The sequence below is a fragment of the Poromitra crassiceps genome, assembly GCF_964638095.1.
Source record: "Poromitra crassiceps genome assembly, chromosome: 10".
In the NCBI taxonomy this organism is placed as follows: Eukaryota; Metazoa; Chordata; class Actinopteri; order Beryciformes; family Melamphaidae; genus Poromitra; species Poromitra crassiceps.
The window spans coordinates 42,042,829-42,058,889 of record NC_139631.1 but is presented as its reverse complement, the minus strand read 5'-3'; the positions used below and the strand labels follow the sequence as shown (position 1 = coordinate 42,058,889).

Below are 16,061 nucleotides of genomic sequence, written 5' to 3'. Positions count from 1 at the left end.
AAATTTAGTAAATGCCCCGTTTTTAGACACTGTTCACTTAAAAGTTGCCCCCACTTTGAAACTATTTTGAAAATATATATTTTGTTATTTCCTACACTGTTTAAGGAGTAGCCTGCTGATGTTTATTCAATCTTTTCTCGTCTAGAACAGCTTGAGCCATGAACTGCGACATGTCAGCTAATTTGCACGGACTACAGGCTCCTACCTGAACTGACACTCAGCATCTTTTTAAAAGTGCGCAAGTGTTGTGTCGGTCTGCTGAAGAAGGTTTGGCCTGGCCTGAATGAACAATTAACTCCATATTTGGCCGCAAATATGTCGTAAACAAATAAATGGATACGTAAAATATTTTCACGTTTACTCGTTTTTGGTGTAATTTGCAGAAACTGGGACCTATTTTAAGAGGCGGAGCTCGTCTCTGCCTGTCGGGTCGTCTCTGCCAGTCTGTGCCAGATCTCGCGAGAGAAATACACAACCGACAAGAAAAAATGCTACCAGTTTGCTCGTTTTTCTCGCGAGATCTGACAACACTGGACTCTCTGCTGCTCCTTTCTGTGAGGCGCGTTCGTAATGAAAGGAGCGCGTGAGCGGCAGTAGCTCGCTGTGACTTCCTCGCTCGCGCCTCGGCAGCTAGTACATTGTGTGGAAAGCAGCACGTTGTTGGCTTCTGCGCGCTAGGGAACTTTACGCCGAAATAACCTTCTCCTGATCGGGGAGAAACCAGATCGAGATCGAAAGCTAGCAGATATTCTCTCGGACGTCTGTCAATCTCCACAGTTTGCGAAAACATGTCGGCTTCGGCGGCGAAAGTGAGTAAAAAGGAGCTGAACTCAAACCATGACGGAGCGGACGAAACCTCCGGTAAGGAATGGCGGCCTCCTGTTCACCGCCATTTTCACTTTCTTCTCTTAACAGACATTTCACCGCTGTTGGGGGGGCAAAATACTTGGTAAAAAGAGCGTGTATGCGTTAGATTTAGCTTTACGCCACGGAACCTGCTTTTGTTGTTGGCTGCAGTGGTCGCTGCGTATATTGACGTTTCGCACACAGCAGCTAGCTGCTAGCTATTAGCATGCTGCTTGTAGTGTGAGCACTGCTGTTGTTCAATTCAGCCCGCTGCTTCAGAGGCCGTGTTAGCATGTTAGCTAAGTCATTTAGCATCACCAGCATGGCCACTTCTTTTTCCATGGTGCTCACATGCGATGTTTGAGAGTTATTGTCCCATGCGCCGTTTTGGATGTGGCTAGAGTTTGCAAATGTGTCTGCCATAACGTCCCTGTTGTTCGCTAAACCAACACAATCATGACGAAAAGCTAACCCTTTTCATTCGGGCACTATCACTTGCGGCTAACGTTAGCCAGCTAGCGTTGTTGTTGTAACGTTACCTAATGCTAGCTGACGACGTTTTAATGTTGTGTTGCTCATCCCGCCACGATGGAACTAAAGCCAGCCAGCTGCGGCATCACACGCCGGGCTGGCGGTGGGCAGCTGAAGCAACAAGGGCCCGCGGGTTGTAGGTGGTGTGTTTGGGCTGCATCCCCCCTGGCCTCGCTGCTTCCTCACAATGTGTGTGCAGTCTGACCCGAGTACCACATTTAAACCACGCGGCCTTCTCGGTCGCAGCCGGCAGGAAACTCCGTGTGTGAGAGCCACTGGAGCCGCGGCTCTATGTGAGCCATGCTATTGGCCGCTCACATTGCCCCCCAGGATCCCGACAAAACCCCGATATGTATCTGATACATTACATTACATACTGTGCTGCGGCAGCTACCGTACATCACCGTGCGTGTGCTCTCCTGAGTCTTCAAGAACAAAGTTTTGCGACTCTGGCCGCTTAGGTTCATATAAACATCGCATTTTATAGCAATATTGCATTTATTTATTTAGTCATTTTGTCTGTGGGTTGAGCCATTAAACTCGTAGGCAATTTTTTCTAGATGAGATCAAACAAAAAAAAGTCCCGTGGCATTTTCGTGCAGGTCATTGTGACTCAAATGCAAACTGCTATTTGATGTGGTATTTAAGCGTTGCATAATTAGTTACACATTAATGTTTTTTTCATTTTCACAGAGAAAGAGCAACAGGAAGCTATTGAACACATTGACGAGGTTCAAAATGAAATTGACAGGTAATTGTCAAATTATCCACACTAATGTGAAAATTGACCAAATGCATAATCAATGAAAAGGGGCCTGGGGTGGGACACTTTTGATCAGTGTGGACTTTTTTGTTATGTGTCCTTCAGGTTGAATGAGCAAGCCAGCGAGGAGATCCTCAAAGTAGAACAGAAATACAACAAACTCCGTCAGCCATTCTTTCAGAAGAGGTCGGAACTGATCGCCAAAATCCCCAACTTCTGGGTCACCACATTTGTCAACCATCCACAAGGTGAGCTATTCCACGCCACCTATGGAAAAAAGCAAACACTCTGGCACTTAAACTTCATTACAAACGTTCTAAAAATGTGAAGATTTGATTGGTGCTGGATAAGGCCATTTAAGATACAGTTCAGCCTCTACAATATTGTTTCTATTATTCTTTCCCACAGTATCTGCCCTACTGGGGGAGGAGGATGAAGAAGCACTTCATTACCTGAGCCGGGTGGAGGTGACGGAGTTTGAAGACATCAAGTCAGGCTACAGAATAGATTTTGTAAGTATTGTTTGAAACACACACACACACACACACACACACACACGGATACTATGTGAGGTTGCATGTTAGTGTTTTTCTCCCTTGTTTTCCTTGTTGCATTCTTAACACAATTCGTTTTGTGTGTTCCAGTATTTCGATGAAAATCCATACTTTGAAAACAAAGTACTTTCCAAAGAGTTCCACCTGAATGAGAGCGGAGACCCATCTTCAAAGTCAACAGAAATCAAATGGAAATCAGGAAAGGTATGTCTATGTTCTTTCAACTTTAAAGGAATCAGTCAGTTACCTTTTTTTTCTTTTTTCTGCCTTTTCTGTTCTAGACTTCATTCACTCTAACCTTATTACATACCTGTAATTGCATCGATGTAATGGAGTGTTAAATCAACAAGATCTGATTCAAGTTGCAGATCGCCACAGACAGTCGAGTTGCCGGGGATTAGAACGTTTTTTTAAGTGATTTGACTTTTTGAAATCATTTGTTTCCTTCCCTCTTCTGTGTTTGAAGGACCTGACCAAGCGCTCCAGCCAGACACAGAACAAAGCGGGAAGGAAGAGGCAACATGAAGAGCCAGAGAGCTTCTTCACCTGGTTCACCGACCACGCCGACGCTGGAGCCGACGAGCTGGGCGAGGTCATCAAGGACGACATCTGGCCCAACCCCCTGCAGTACTACCTGGTACGCTTACTGTTACCAAAACTGTCAGTCAATCAATCAGAGCAGAACACGGTACTATCCGGTTAATATGCAATACGAGGTCACGGACAAAAATTCCAGTGATGATGCATAAACTGGTACAATATTATAAACTATTTCAATAAGAATTTAAGAGCAATCACATTGACCAAGAGTACTTTTTTGTGGCTATATCTCCTTTATTACCACTTTGCACAGTAACCAGTCTTATCTCAGAAACCTATCGTACCCGTTTGGTGATTTATTATTATTATTTTAGTATGCTCCAGCCACTGGCCGGTTAACACCTGGATCCTATCCAGCAGAGCGGAAAACTAAGTTAAAGGAACACTGTCGGTTTTCAAGCTGCTTTGTATCATACAATCAGGAGTATATCAGAAAACTACCGTAAACAGTTTTGCAATCATTCATTTAGTTTGACAGTTGAGAGTTGATTTGAGGTAAGTTGTGGACCAGTGATTTCATTCATGCACAGATAACATCACTGGTCCACAACTTAAATCAAATCAGGTTTTCGGATATGTGTGAGATTATGTGCAAAATAAATCAGCGGAGTGTCCCTTAAGGCTTACTATCATTGCAAAGCAAACAAGAGCTGATGGTCATTATGCTCCCTCAGGTTCCTGACATGGATGATGAGGAGGGAGAAGGCGAGGACGACGATGAAGATGAGGAGGGTCTGGAGGACATTGACGAGGAGGGCGATGAAGACGGAGAGGACGATGATGACGACGATGGGGAAGACGGAGAGGTACATCCGGTGGGGTTTCCGCGGGGTCTTGAAAAGTATTAAGTTAAAACATTAATTTAGGGGAAATTTAAGCCCTTATTAAAAAGTCGTAATCGTCATTTGACGTGGTATTGCATTTTGTAGCCGATTGTGTTAAATGGGCATATATCATCATCTCATATCGATTGCAGATCCCTGAATTGAATGAAAATCGTAATGTGACAAGACATATCGGCAAATATTGTATCATTATCCAAAGTATTATATCGTATCGTGATGAAACTTGTGATTTACACCCCTGTGACGAAAGTGGCATTGATGTGTTTACAATACATTGAAAAGGGTCTTAAAAGTTATTGAATTTAACGTTAGAATCCCTGGATATACCCTAGTTTGTTAAAGCGTTATGAATATGACCGCAGCCGTTTGTGTGCACCACGCTCACTGTTGGCTTGTTTTCAGGAGGACGACGGAGAAGACGACTAAGAAATGACATCTACCAAGACCCTCAACCTTCTATTCCCTTTGGTTTTTTCACCCATGATCGGGAGCAAAGTTATATTTTTTATTTTCTGTGTGTGTGTGTGTGTGTGTGCGCGCGCTTCATCATCCTCCATTCTGAAGCCTCTCACCTGTCGGTGCCATGTTATGTTCTCCTTTGACTTCATCTAAAGCCAATGGCACTTTGCCCTGAATTGTGAGTCCCATAAAATCATCTCAAACAATAATAAATAAAATATGAATAAAAAATACAAAAAAATAAAAATGTACAAAAAATAGAACCAGCACGGCATCCTGAGTAGAATTTGAAAAGACAATTTACACAGATTTCCTCCTGGTTGTGTGGTAAATTAACTAAAGCCATGGTGTAGTGACCTAGCGCTAGCAGAACTCTCCAATTTTTTGTTTTTCCATATATAATTTTCTTAAGTTGGGGAGTTGATCCCTTGAAAAAAAAAACTGTTATTTTTCCCCTATGTGGTTAACGAGTACCAGCTCATTCCTTTCACTTAATTGTATAATGTTTAGAGGGGGAGGGGGGTAAGCTGGGGTGGGGCGGGGAGTATGTTGGTTATCCGAGAGAGTGGTTATTTTGACACCATTTCTATGGGATTTTTTTTTCATTGTATTGTTTTACAGATATCCATAAGTTTTGAAATGACATTTTTAAATAAAGAGAACAAAATGAGAAAAAAAAACAAGCTTGTAAATTTTGGCCCCCACTGCTTCATGGGAAAAATAAAGACCTGTTATCTTGTGAAATTTACATTTAATCACCCTTTCCTTTTCCGCTGGGGGGAAAAAGAAACTGTTTTAAATTTGAGGTGTACAACTTGCTTTGTTACAATAAACTTACAGTACTGTGTACACAAAGTGTGGGATTCTTCAGACAAAGTAGGAGGAGTACAAACTTTAATTTGATAGAAACATTTGGGCTGTAGCGTAGTATGCACCTGGGTAAAAAAAAAAAATCAGCTTGTGAAAGACTTTGGCGTCATCAGTAGACTCGATGCAAAGTCTTCTCTTAGCAGCCGATGGGTGATTAAAGCCAAGAAAGTCTCGTCCGACTCCTGGAACCTGCTGTGTGGGATCGTGTCCGGCCAGTCACTCGGCTGGAAGGCCCAGCCTGCAGGAGGAACGGACAACAGCAGTGATTATTGTTTGATGTTTGTCCAGAATTCTATGACAATATGTATTGTAGGAAGATGTAACTGAAAATATGATCAAAACAATATAACGGTTTCGTCAGTCAACTTGGTGGTTCCCAGGCCCCACATTGAGAACCACTGAATTTTTTAAACTAGCTTACTACAGTCTCCAACTTGGTTCTTGAATCAACTGTAACCTCCTTTACTAGTGTTTTATTCTGCCTCAAATATTTCAAGACACCAAAGCTTCCAGAAGATTCCTGAAACAAGGAAATTAAGCTGGGTTTTTACACAGGTCTGGGAGGGAAGTCATGGGAAAATAATTTTGATAGCCCCTGTTGTCTCACATACTCTTAATATTTGTTATGAGGAATAGATTGGAACTGTGATCCTTACTGTTTTCTCCCTCTATCTGAACGTCAACAACAAAAACGGACTTAAAGTGGGTCTCCAATACAACAACATAAAAGTTATAACGTTAATCATGTGTGTATCGCACCTGAACCACATTTTCAATACTTGAGACATGAGTTTATGTGGACATGTCTGCAGTGTAGGCCTAGGCCTACTGGCTCATACCTACCTAAGTGTGTTTCACACTGGGGACAGACGGCCACCGTCCACGCAAACCCCGGGAACCAGGAGGCGCGCTTGTCCGCCGGCCAGTGCGCGGTCACGTCTGCTCTCCGAAAGGTCATGACCTCGAACCGGAGCCCGTGCGGGTTCTCAAACAGCTGCACGCGGACCCTCTGTCGGTCGCTCTGGTCCCCGGCGTGCGCGCGCAGCAGCGTGCCGTTGCGACTGGACAGTGCGAGTTTGCTGGGGACGTAGTGGATGTCGCTTTCGTACGCCAGCTCGTGCCCGCACGACCGACACAGCACGAGCGAGCCCGAGCCGGTCCCGGGGCACGCGTCACCGGGCCGGTACACCGTCACCGGGTAAAAGCAGAGGAGTATGAAGGAAAGGCATCTCTCCAGCTGTTTCATCACCAGCGCGCGCCTCATCATGCTTCACACGCACGTGGACGTCAAACAGGCAGGAAGTAACTTGACCAAAGAACCTGCATTGATAAGAACTAAAATGTTCAGTGCAACACCAGCGCGCAGCAATTCCGCCATCTTGGCCTGAAGAAGATTGGCTCCCATGGTTCTGTGCTGGGCCAAAATGGCAGCAGCAGCGCGATTGGATTCTGCTCTTGCGTTCAATACTCTTTGGTTTGACTTTTGTTTTTAGCCACGCGCACGCGCCCGATCTGAGCTACTTGGAAAAACATATCGGTCAACATTTTGCTCGTCCCCGTTCTTATCAAGTTCTGATCGAAAACGTTCGATTCGTCACCTTAATACAGTACTGAATATGAAGTAATTGTGTTGTGTTCGCTATAGTGATGAGTGGAACTGACCAAGGGACGTAGCCGTTAGCACGCGCAGACAAACAGGAAGTGCAGTCACCATTTCCTTTGTGAACTGCGTAGATGAAAAATTATTAACCTATTATTTTCTCCGCGCATGAAATAAGAGCTGTTAAAAGATTGGAGCTTTCCCTGGTGCCTATACAGGTGCTCAGATTGCCTTCATGCACCACGACAAATACTTTTTCCAAAAAAGATAGCCAACTGTTTTGTGCATTTGGCATAAAGCAACTTGTTGTCCGTTACTACTGGCAACGCTTGTGTCGACATCCACGCTCCCCCAATCACAGAACGAGTTGTTACAAACGGGCCAATCAGAGGCCGCGTCACAGCCGTCCACACAAGACAACTGCCACTGGGTAAAGATGTCGAGATTTGTCGAGGAAGTAAAGTCACGTACGTAACTTAGCATACTAATGTACGTTAATATAACTTAAAATAGTAATGTCGAGCTATCCGTTTTGAACGCTCGTTGACGGGGTCGCTTTTGTATGAACATCTCATCTGTAAAGAATGAAAAGCCGAGATTCACCGCCGCCTGTTCACGTCCATGTACCAGAGAAAACCCCTATCCATGTTCACATGAAGAGGAGTCCCAACCCGCAGGTAGTCACCTCTTTATCACCTCAACATCAGGTCAATACCTTGATGGAACCTTGTGATGTTGCCCTTTTGACGTTTTGAAAAGAGCGTTACAAGTAAATCATTATTTACTTTATGTACACCACCAGTGATTCTCAACCTTTTACATATCATGGACGCCTGTTAAAATTTAGTCCACATTAGAGTCACAGACTGATGAGATTGTCTCGATCGAAATCTGATCTGAAAATGTTTTTATTGTTTGATATGATTTTGACAGAATCCCACGACTAACCTATTGTAGGTGGAGGAAAAACTGTGAAGCAATGGTCAACATCAGAGGTTCTCAAATGTTTTTTAGCCAAGGACCCCCTTACAAGACAGAAAATATACCGGGGACCCCCTCATTCTGATTTGTGATTTTGGGCTAAGCTTAATTGTTTCCACGGTAAGGTGCTTGACTTTTAAATTGATAGTTTAACATGTAATCCATGAACCATTTTAGATTTAAAGCATAACATATTGTCGTTGAACTATGAAGCTTTTGTATAGCTATTTATATATATATATATATATATATATATATATATATATATATATATATATATATATATATATATATATATATATATATATATCCCCCTGAAAACTCAGAACCCTGGGGGTCAAGAACCATTTGAGATAACAAAACGGCTTCCCTCTTCATTATATTTTCAACTGTTGCCTTTTTGGGAGCCCAATTATATCTTCCACTTTTTTCTGTGGTAACTTGTAAATGAAATAATGCTGAAGTAACAATTCATCAATTTACTGGGGTGAGGTCCACCTGGAACCTCCTGAAGGACCCCTGGTGGTCCCTGCACAGGGACCACTGACTTACCTATGCAGCAGCCTCACATGTTAAATGATCAAATTAATGTTCATCCCTTGACCTCAATGATAATGTTAGGTGTGATTTCAAACAAAACTGACATATTCAAACAATATTCCTTCCTACCATAAATCATTTTTGTCTTGTTTTTAATAGAATGTGCTTCTTAAAATCAGTTCAGACAGCAGAACTGAGTCACGATACAAAATCACCATATCATCACCATTATGACAAAATCCTATCATCACCTTATGAAATTTGGCAATGTGCGGTCTGTTTGTTCTGTTTAAATTTTTGTCCCACTGATGATGTCATCAGTGATGTCATAAATCACTGATGTCATAAGTGATGTCATCAGTGATGTCACTTGAGCAATTGTGCATTGCGACATCACTGATGATGTCATCAGTGATGTCATAAGACTGATGGATGTAAACTTAAGGGGCACACACATACACACATGTAAACTTAAGGGCAATAACATAATGAGAGCAACACACACACACACCACACGTACATAGAGCCGGCAAGGCCACGCAGCAGCCGAGCTGTGGGCGAAGCCGCATAGCGGCCGAGCTGCAGGGCGGGCGAGGTAGTGTAGGAATCGGTGCCCAGTATGACAAAATCACCATATCGTCACCTATGATTCCACTGAAATTTGATAAACGATATATAATTATCACCAAGCCTAACTAAGAATGCTGTCCTTTACCTAACTCCACATTTTCCACAGAAGAGAATCAAAGATGCACAGATGAAGGGAGACGGAGAGAGTCTTCACTCCCCTGCTCGATCAAAGGCTCCATGGATTCCTCCAGGAAGAACCCCGACCCGGAGAGACTTATTAGGCTCATACAAGTGGCAGGTCTGTTCACACTGTTATTTCCCCACTGGTTGTCATACGTCATACATTTTGTTTAAATATACCGTATAACCATTTTGGGGTTAATCGTTAATTGTTCTCGTCAAGTTGTTTGTCCTTTAATCACAGTTACAATCAGTGCCCACAATAGGAAACCATGAAAGGAAGGGAAAACTCCTTAAAAAAAATCATTCAGATTTTTAAAAATCAATCTGAGAAAGGGCCTCAAATATGAAATTGAAATACTGATAACAAAATGGAATACAAACCGAATACACATAATCATTTTGTCAACCAAAGACTTAAATGACCATGTATTGTAGGAGTCTCTTTTTGATCCCTTTTGACTCTGATGAAGACGCTGTGTGTTGAAACGTTAGTCTTTGCACCTTATTAAACATTTTCCAGTAGATCATGTGCTCCAGTATCCTCTTTGGGTTCGGTCGCTGAGAAGTAGCCCATTTAACTTTTTTCTTATTTTTTTTGCGGGACTTAGATTACACACTATCCTTTAATATTTAATTTAATTATCCTAAAATTTCCTTTCCTTTGCTGCTGTTCATTTTCCAAGAGTGTCACTAATTTCAACTGGTGGATGTTTGGAACATGTGGAAAACTCTTCATTTGTTGATTTTTCATCACATATTGACAGACACGTCTCCCTCTGTCAACCCACAGGATGCAGAGGAGAGACGTGTGAGTAAGGTGGACAGACTGATGATGGACGCAGAACCACCTGACAGTGAGGTGCGGCAGTCAGAACCACCTGGCAGTCAGGTGCAGCAGTGGTTTCGTTTAACTGATTATTCAGGGTTTCCGCGGGCCCTTAAAAAGTCTCAAATCCAATCATCAGAATTTTAGGCCTCAAAATGTCTTAAATTTGGCTTCATTTATATAAAATATTTTGAATACGGTTTTGCTAGGTCTTTTTTCACCCAGTGGAGCATGTTTTACTCAAATATACTATATATATATATATATATATATATATATATATATTAGTGGTGGGACTCGATTTAAAAAATGAATCTAATTAATTAGAGGCTTTGTAATTAATTAATCTAAATTAATCGCATTTTAATCGCATATCAATATTTGACACAAGAAGCAACATCTTTCAATTCAAATGGATTTTGGTATGAGTGAATCAGTGAATAGGTAGTAGTAGTAGTAGTACTTTATTTGGCACATAGCCGTCAATAGACTGAATGAATGACCAATTTACAGGTTAACACGTTGAGTGCCATGGACGAGATATCTCGGCTTACATGATCCAACCGTTAAGTGCCAAGGACGAGATATCTCGGCTTACATAAACATTTTTTTTTTTTGACGGTGGGACATCGATCAACCCCTTTTACGTCTCCTATAGCAGAATTGGAGGAAGAGAATGTGTATAATCTATTTTACCGACCAGTTAAGTGGGGACAGTGCTCTCCAGACAGAGAGGAATCCGAGCAAAAAACAGCCCCCGCGGGAGAAAGCCATTCTAATTTTCAAGGAAATAGCTGGGCGAAAACGCTTTCGCTTTCACACACACACACACACACACACACACACACACACACACACACACGCGCGCGCGCACACACACACACTCGAGTACCTTTGAGCATAAATAAGACCAGAATCGCAAAAGCTTCTTCAAAGCTCTCAGCCGACACCTCAAGAAACGAACGAGCCAGTTTTACAGTCCAGACTGCCCGAGAGCGGCCGCGGAGCCTCCTCCCTCCGCAGCACAGACGGAGGGAGGAGTTTGGAGACACACACACACACACACACACACACACACACACACACACACACACACACACACACACACACACAATACAGTATACAGACTTGCCCAAGGGCACCCATAATCACAGGCACGTGAGGTGGTTCTAAAAATCCATTTATCTCTAAACTCTCTGAAAATCTCTGAAACCATGCTGTACTCAACGGCTAATATCTACATAACTACTAACTCTGCAAACTAAACAGAGTTTAGTTTGTGCTTTAGTAAGTGCTTTCTCTCTTAGACAGAGAAAGCACACATTCTATTAGTACTTTTGTGAACTTCGTGTTCACAAACTCCAAGCAGAAAATAATCCTCGGCTCTTGTAAAATGAGCCAGAATCCTCAAAAAACGGCCTGGCACAAGCTACCTACAGCATTGAAAAAAGGGCTGGCACTCAATGTGTTAAAAAGCAAACATGAGCACAATCAGCCCAGGTTAAAATGCAGACATCATAGTAGCTTCACTAACGAAAATAGAACGTTCAGTCATAAACAAAAGGAGACCAGACCAACAGGACATGTTATGGGGTATGGAGGAGGTTCAGGAGTCTAGTAAGGTATGGTATGGGAGAGTTCTGATGGCGACGTGTTTTTTCTGAGGGGATTGTTCAGTTAGAACAGACAATTGCAATATTGCTGTATTTGCACTTATCAGACCTCAATTTACTAATCCTGGCTCTGAACCCCGTCATCTGGTCGAGTGTGGGTTGGCGACTGTGCTTGCTCGTATTAAGAGTAACGTCAGCATGAACATGGCTAAGTTAACATGTAGCTCTGGTCTCCACGCTAGCTGCAACATGTTTAGCATTGAGGTGATAACGGAGGCTTGAAGTGCTGATATGCAAATGTTTGTCGTTACAGCGCACTTCCCACATGTGGGGCTTTGTTGTCTGATGTCACTCAATGCACGTTGTGCATCAGTATGATTAGTACGCCTGGAATTCGTCCACTAAGAAACGTTCCGTGGTCTCTGTAATGCAAAAATAAAGTGTGATTAAAATGCGTTAATTTTTTTAACGCGTTATTTTTCTGTAATTAATTAATCGAAATTAACATGTTAACACATTCACTGCCAGACGTTTTTTTTTTACTGTAGTTAGCTTCTGCCAGAGGGGTTCTGGCTCATCTTTCAAGACCCGAGGATTCTTTTCTGCTAAGATTTTGTGAACACACAATATCTCAAAAGAACTAATAGAATGTGTGCTTTCTCTGTCTAAAAGAGTTAGTTTGTAGAGTTAGTAGTTATGTAAGCATTAGCAGTTGAATACAGCATGGTTTTAGCGTCAGAAAAAATATTCAGAGATAAACGGCTTTTTGTGAAATTCGATAGAACAGTCACTTTAACCATTCATTTTTGTCTCTCTCTCTCTCTCTCTCTCTCCCTCCCCCTCTCGCTCTCTCTCTCTCTCTCTCTCTCTCCCTCCCTCTCGCTCTCCCTCCCTCTCTCTCTCTCTCTCTCTCTCTCTCTCCCTCCCTCTCGCTCTCCCTCCCTCTCTCTCTCTCTCCCTCCCTCTCGGGAGGGAGACGCACTAGGTTTAATCCTAGTGAGAGGGGGAGAGTGAGAGAGAGAGAGAGAGAGAGAGAGGGAGGGAGGGAGAGAGAGAGAGCGAGAGAGAGAGAGAGAGAGAGAGAGGGAGAGAGCGATTGGGAGAGTTGCTTCAACTCCTCCCTCCGTGGGCGTTCTTCTTGGCTGCAGCGGCCGTCAGTGCTTTGCTGCTGTCCTGTGCCTGTCTGCACGGCCGCTGTTTGAGGAAGTCGGGATGGACTCGCTCGCTTCTTGGAGTTTTGGTTGAGAGAAGCTTTTGCGATTCTGGTCATATTTATGCTGCGTGTTTCAAAGTGTGTTCCACCTGTAATCTATTATGTAAATTTGCAATCCCGCATCGCCAGCAATCAGCGCGAAAACGAAAGCGTTTTCCCCCATCCATTTTCATGAGAATGGCTGGGGTGAGAATGGCGTGACAAGTTAAAAAAATGCTTGCCTTCCTCTAGTCAGGAGAGCACTGTTGCCACTTAGTGGGTCGGTGGAATGGGTTGTAAACGTTCGGTGGCTCCAATAATTATATAAGAGATGTAAAAGGGTTAGATGCACATCCCACGGTCAAAAAAAAAAAAATCATTTTTTTGACGACTCAACTCGTCGTTGGCAGTGAACAGCTGGATTGTGTTTGACGACTCAACTCGTTCTTGGCAATTAACGTGTTAAAGTCCCAGCCCTAATATATATATATATATATATATATATATATATATATATATATATATATATATACATATATATATGTATATATATATGTATGTATGTATGTATGTATGTATGTATGTATGTATATCAATCAACTTTTATTATCAGACACAGGGTCCATAGAAAAACACATACATGAACAACACTTAACACATTGACTGCCAGCCGTTTTTTTTTTTACTGTAGGTAGCTTCTGCCAGGCCTTTTTTTGAGGATTCTGGCTCATTTTACAAGAGCCGAGCATAATTTTCTGGTTGGACTTTGTGAACACAAAGTTCAGAAAAGTACTACGGTAATAGAATGTGTGCTTTCTCTGTCTAAAAGAGTTAGTTTGTAGAGTTAGTAGTTATGTAGATATTAGCCGTTGAGTACAGCATGGTTTCAGCGTCTGGAAATTTATTCAGAGATAAATGGCTTTTTGTGAAATTCGATAGAACAGTCACTTTAACCATTCATTTTTGGCATCAGTAAGACCGTCAGACATTCTAAACAATAGTTTTGAACAGTAATTTCCTCCATAACAACAGGAAACACCCCTCTCATTCAAACTCCTCCCTCCGTGTGTCTTCTCCTCCTTCCTCCTGGCTCTACAGCGGGCGTGTCAGAAGCGCGTTGCTGCTGCCTGCCTGCCTGCCTGCGTGCCTGCCTGCCTGCTTGCCTGCGTGCGGACGCTCCTTGTGCGAGCCGTGGGCGATGGGCAGATGTTGATTCTGGCCTTTCTGAGGTGTTTCAAAGTGTGTTTCACCTATAATCTATTTTGCAAATCGCTCTCCGCTCTCTGTGTGCTGCTGCCTGCGCGGCCGCTCTCGGGCAAGACAAGTCTGGAATGGATTACTGTAAAATCGCCTCGCCATTTCCTTGAATGGCTTGCTCCCGCGGCAGTTTTTTCTTTGATTTCGCTCGTCTGGGGGAGCACTGTCAACACTTAGTGGGTCGGTAAAATAGATTATACACATTCAATACCTCCAATAATTGTATAGGAGACGTAAAAGGGATTGATCAACGCCCCACCGTCAAAAAAAAAAAAACGATTTTTTTGACGACTCAACTCGTCGCTGGCAGTGAACAGCTGGATTGTGTTTGACGACTCAACTCGTTCTTGGCAATTAACGTGTTAAGAAAAATAAAACACACAAGAAAGAATTAAGATCTATAAAATGCACATATACCAATAGGACCACATTCGTGAGTTGTATCTCACAGCACTAAAAACAGGGTTGGTTAGCAGTACTATGATGGCATTCTGGGACATATTTAGTCTGCCGATAAATTTGTACGTTAGTTTTCTAAGGAGGGCCTGAAAAGTGTAGACTCCTGCCTTACAAAACAGGTCACTTGCACTACTCCACCTAGGTTTTTTCATCAAAATCCGCATACAGTCGTTATATGCAACCTGAAGCTTATGTAGGCTCGCTTTTTTGAAGTTCACCCACAGGGGGGCAGTATAAATGGGGGTAGAGTAGGCTCTGAAAAGGTTCATCTGTACATCAGCAGAACATGAATGAAATTTCCTGACCAGCATGTTAGCCTATGTATATGTGTGTGTGTGTATAATATATATGTATATATAATATGTATTATATATATATACACACACACACACACACACACACACACACACACACACACACACACACACACACACACACACACACACACACACACACACACACATTTTAACACCTTTATTTGTGTTCACTTTTAGACAAAAAAAATCCTTGAACACAAACAATACTATTATTGTTTGTGTTCAAGGATTTCTTTTGCACAAACAATGGGAAATCTTATGATGATTATCTAGTCTGAATCTATGGATAAAGGAAACCGCGCCTCCTTCAAATGTGGCAACTGCCAATAGACCCTTCTCACGGGGCCATTTTGTGTCGAAAAGGCAGGATAAACACAGGTGCAAGCAAAACACTAATGAGGGTTTCCATCTTCCATGATTGGAAGTTGGAAACCCTCATTGGGGTTTTGCTTGCACCTGTGTTTATCCTGCCTTTTTGACACAAAATGGCCCCCGTGAAAAAGGTATATTATTGCAGAAATGGAGCAGAATTTGGCCAGAGTCTTGGCTCTTGGTCTGGGCAGTCCTGCCCTCTGCAGGCCACTTACGACCAGCCTATGGACATTACCAAGGCTTCCAAATATGAGTACAAGCAATTTACCATTGTACCCAAGCTGTATAATAGCATCCTTGAGCAGTTGGTATTTCAAAACCTTGGTGATAAAAGCATCTTCCAGACTGGAATCAAAAGCACACCCCACTTCCAAAATGGTGGCCTCTCTACTGTGCTCATCGACAACGACACATCAGGTGTATTGGCTGTCACATTTGAGAAGATGTCATTCAATATTACACAGTTTGAACATGGCAGTTGAAACACGGGAGTGTTTATAGATTTCAACAGAGGATGGAACATATGACCTTATGTCTTTAACTAGCAGGTTAACAATTCTGTCATGTCTTGCAATCTACATTCCCTTAAAGCAATACACACACACACACACACACACACACACACACACACGCACACACACACACTAATGTACAACTTGATTTTTTTGGCAAGAAATTATGCA

At 42.6% G+C, this 16,061-nt stretch overlaps 3 protein-coding genes across 7 annotated transcripts in view; 2 read left to right on the top strand and 1 right to left on the bottom strand.

Moving 5' to 3' along the window:
* Positions 1–580: 580 nt before the first annotated feature.
* seta (SET nuclear proto-oncogene a) lies at positions 581–5,114 on the top strand. The gene is made up of 8 exons (XM_083644386.1): positions 581–861; positions 2,071–2,128; positions 2,246–2,388; positions 2,549–2,652; positions 2,785–2,898; positions 3,161–3,331; positions 3,969–4,100; positions 4,542–5,114. Exons 1-8 carry the CDS (start codon positions 789–791, stop codon positions 4,563–4,565), a joined length of 819 nt encoding a protein of 272 aa, XP_083500512.1. The 5' UTR covers positions 581–788; the 3' UTR covers positions 4,566–5,114.
* Positions 5,115–5,546: 432 nt separating this feature from the next.
* LOC310783400 (uncharacterized protein) lies at positions 5,547–6,760 on the bottom strand. Its single transcript, XM_083644258.1, has 2 exons — positions 6,312–6,760; positions 5,547–5,706 (listed from the first exon to the last, which is right to left on the bottom strand). The coding sequence occupies exons 1-2, from the start codon at positions 6,733–6,735 to the stop codon at positions 5,552–5,554; spliced, it is 579 nt and encodes a 192-aa protein (XP_083500384.1). The 5' UTR covers positions 6,736–6,760; the 3' UTR covers positions 5,547–5,551.
* Positions 6,761–7,582: 822 nt separating this feature from the next.
* LOC310783399 (outer dense fiber protein 2-like) overlaps positions 7,583–16,061 on the top strand; it is a 48,557-nt gene continuing 40,078 nt past the window's right edge. For 3 of the 5 annotated variants that reach the window (XR_014553083.1, XM_083644255.1, XM_083644254.1), the window contains exons 1-3: positions 7,583–7,745; positions 9,326–9,457; positions 10,133–10,231. Coding sequence is in view for 4 of the 5 variants with exons in the window: in XM_083644255.1 (XP_083500381.1) it covers positions 7,653–7,745; positions 9,326–9,457; positions 10,133–10,231 (324 nt within the window). In the remaining variant the exon portion in view is untranslated. The remainder of the gene's footprint in view (positions 7,746–9,325; positions 9,458–10,132; positions 10,232–16,061) is intronic. The other 2 variants (XM_083644257.1, XM_083644256.1) reach the window with 1 other exon arrangement.

What these genes read in the sequence shown, in the direction of transcription:
- seta (XM_083644386.1), top strand. Translation starts at nt 789, where the DNA reads ATGTCGGCTTCGGCGGCGAAAGTGAGTAAAAAGGAGCTGAACTCAAAC. An exon ending in CGGAGCGGACGAAACCTCCG is followed by an intron (nt 862 to 2,070) that starts GTAAGGAATGGC and finishes TCATTTTCACAG; the next exon opens with AGAAAGAGCAACAGGAAGCT. An exon ending in GTTCAAAATGAAATTGACAG is followed by an intron (nt 2,129 to 2,245) that starts GTAATTGTCAAA and finishes TGTGTCCTTCAG; the next exon opens with GTTGAATGAGCAAGCCAGCG.
- LOC310783400 (XM_083644258.1), bottom strand. Translation starts at nt 6,735, where the DNA reads ATGATGAGGCGCGCGCTGGTGATGAAACAGCTGGAGAGATGCCTTTCC. An exon ending in CCAGTGTGAAACACACTTAG is followed by an intron (nt 5,707 to 6,311) that starts GTAGGTATGAGC and finishes TTCCTCCTGCAG; the next exon opens with GCTGGGCCTTCCAGCCGAGT.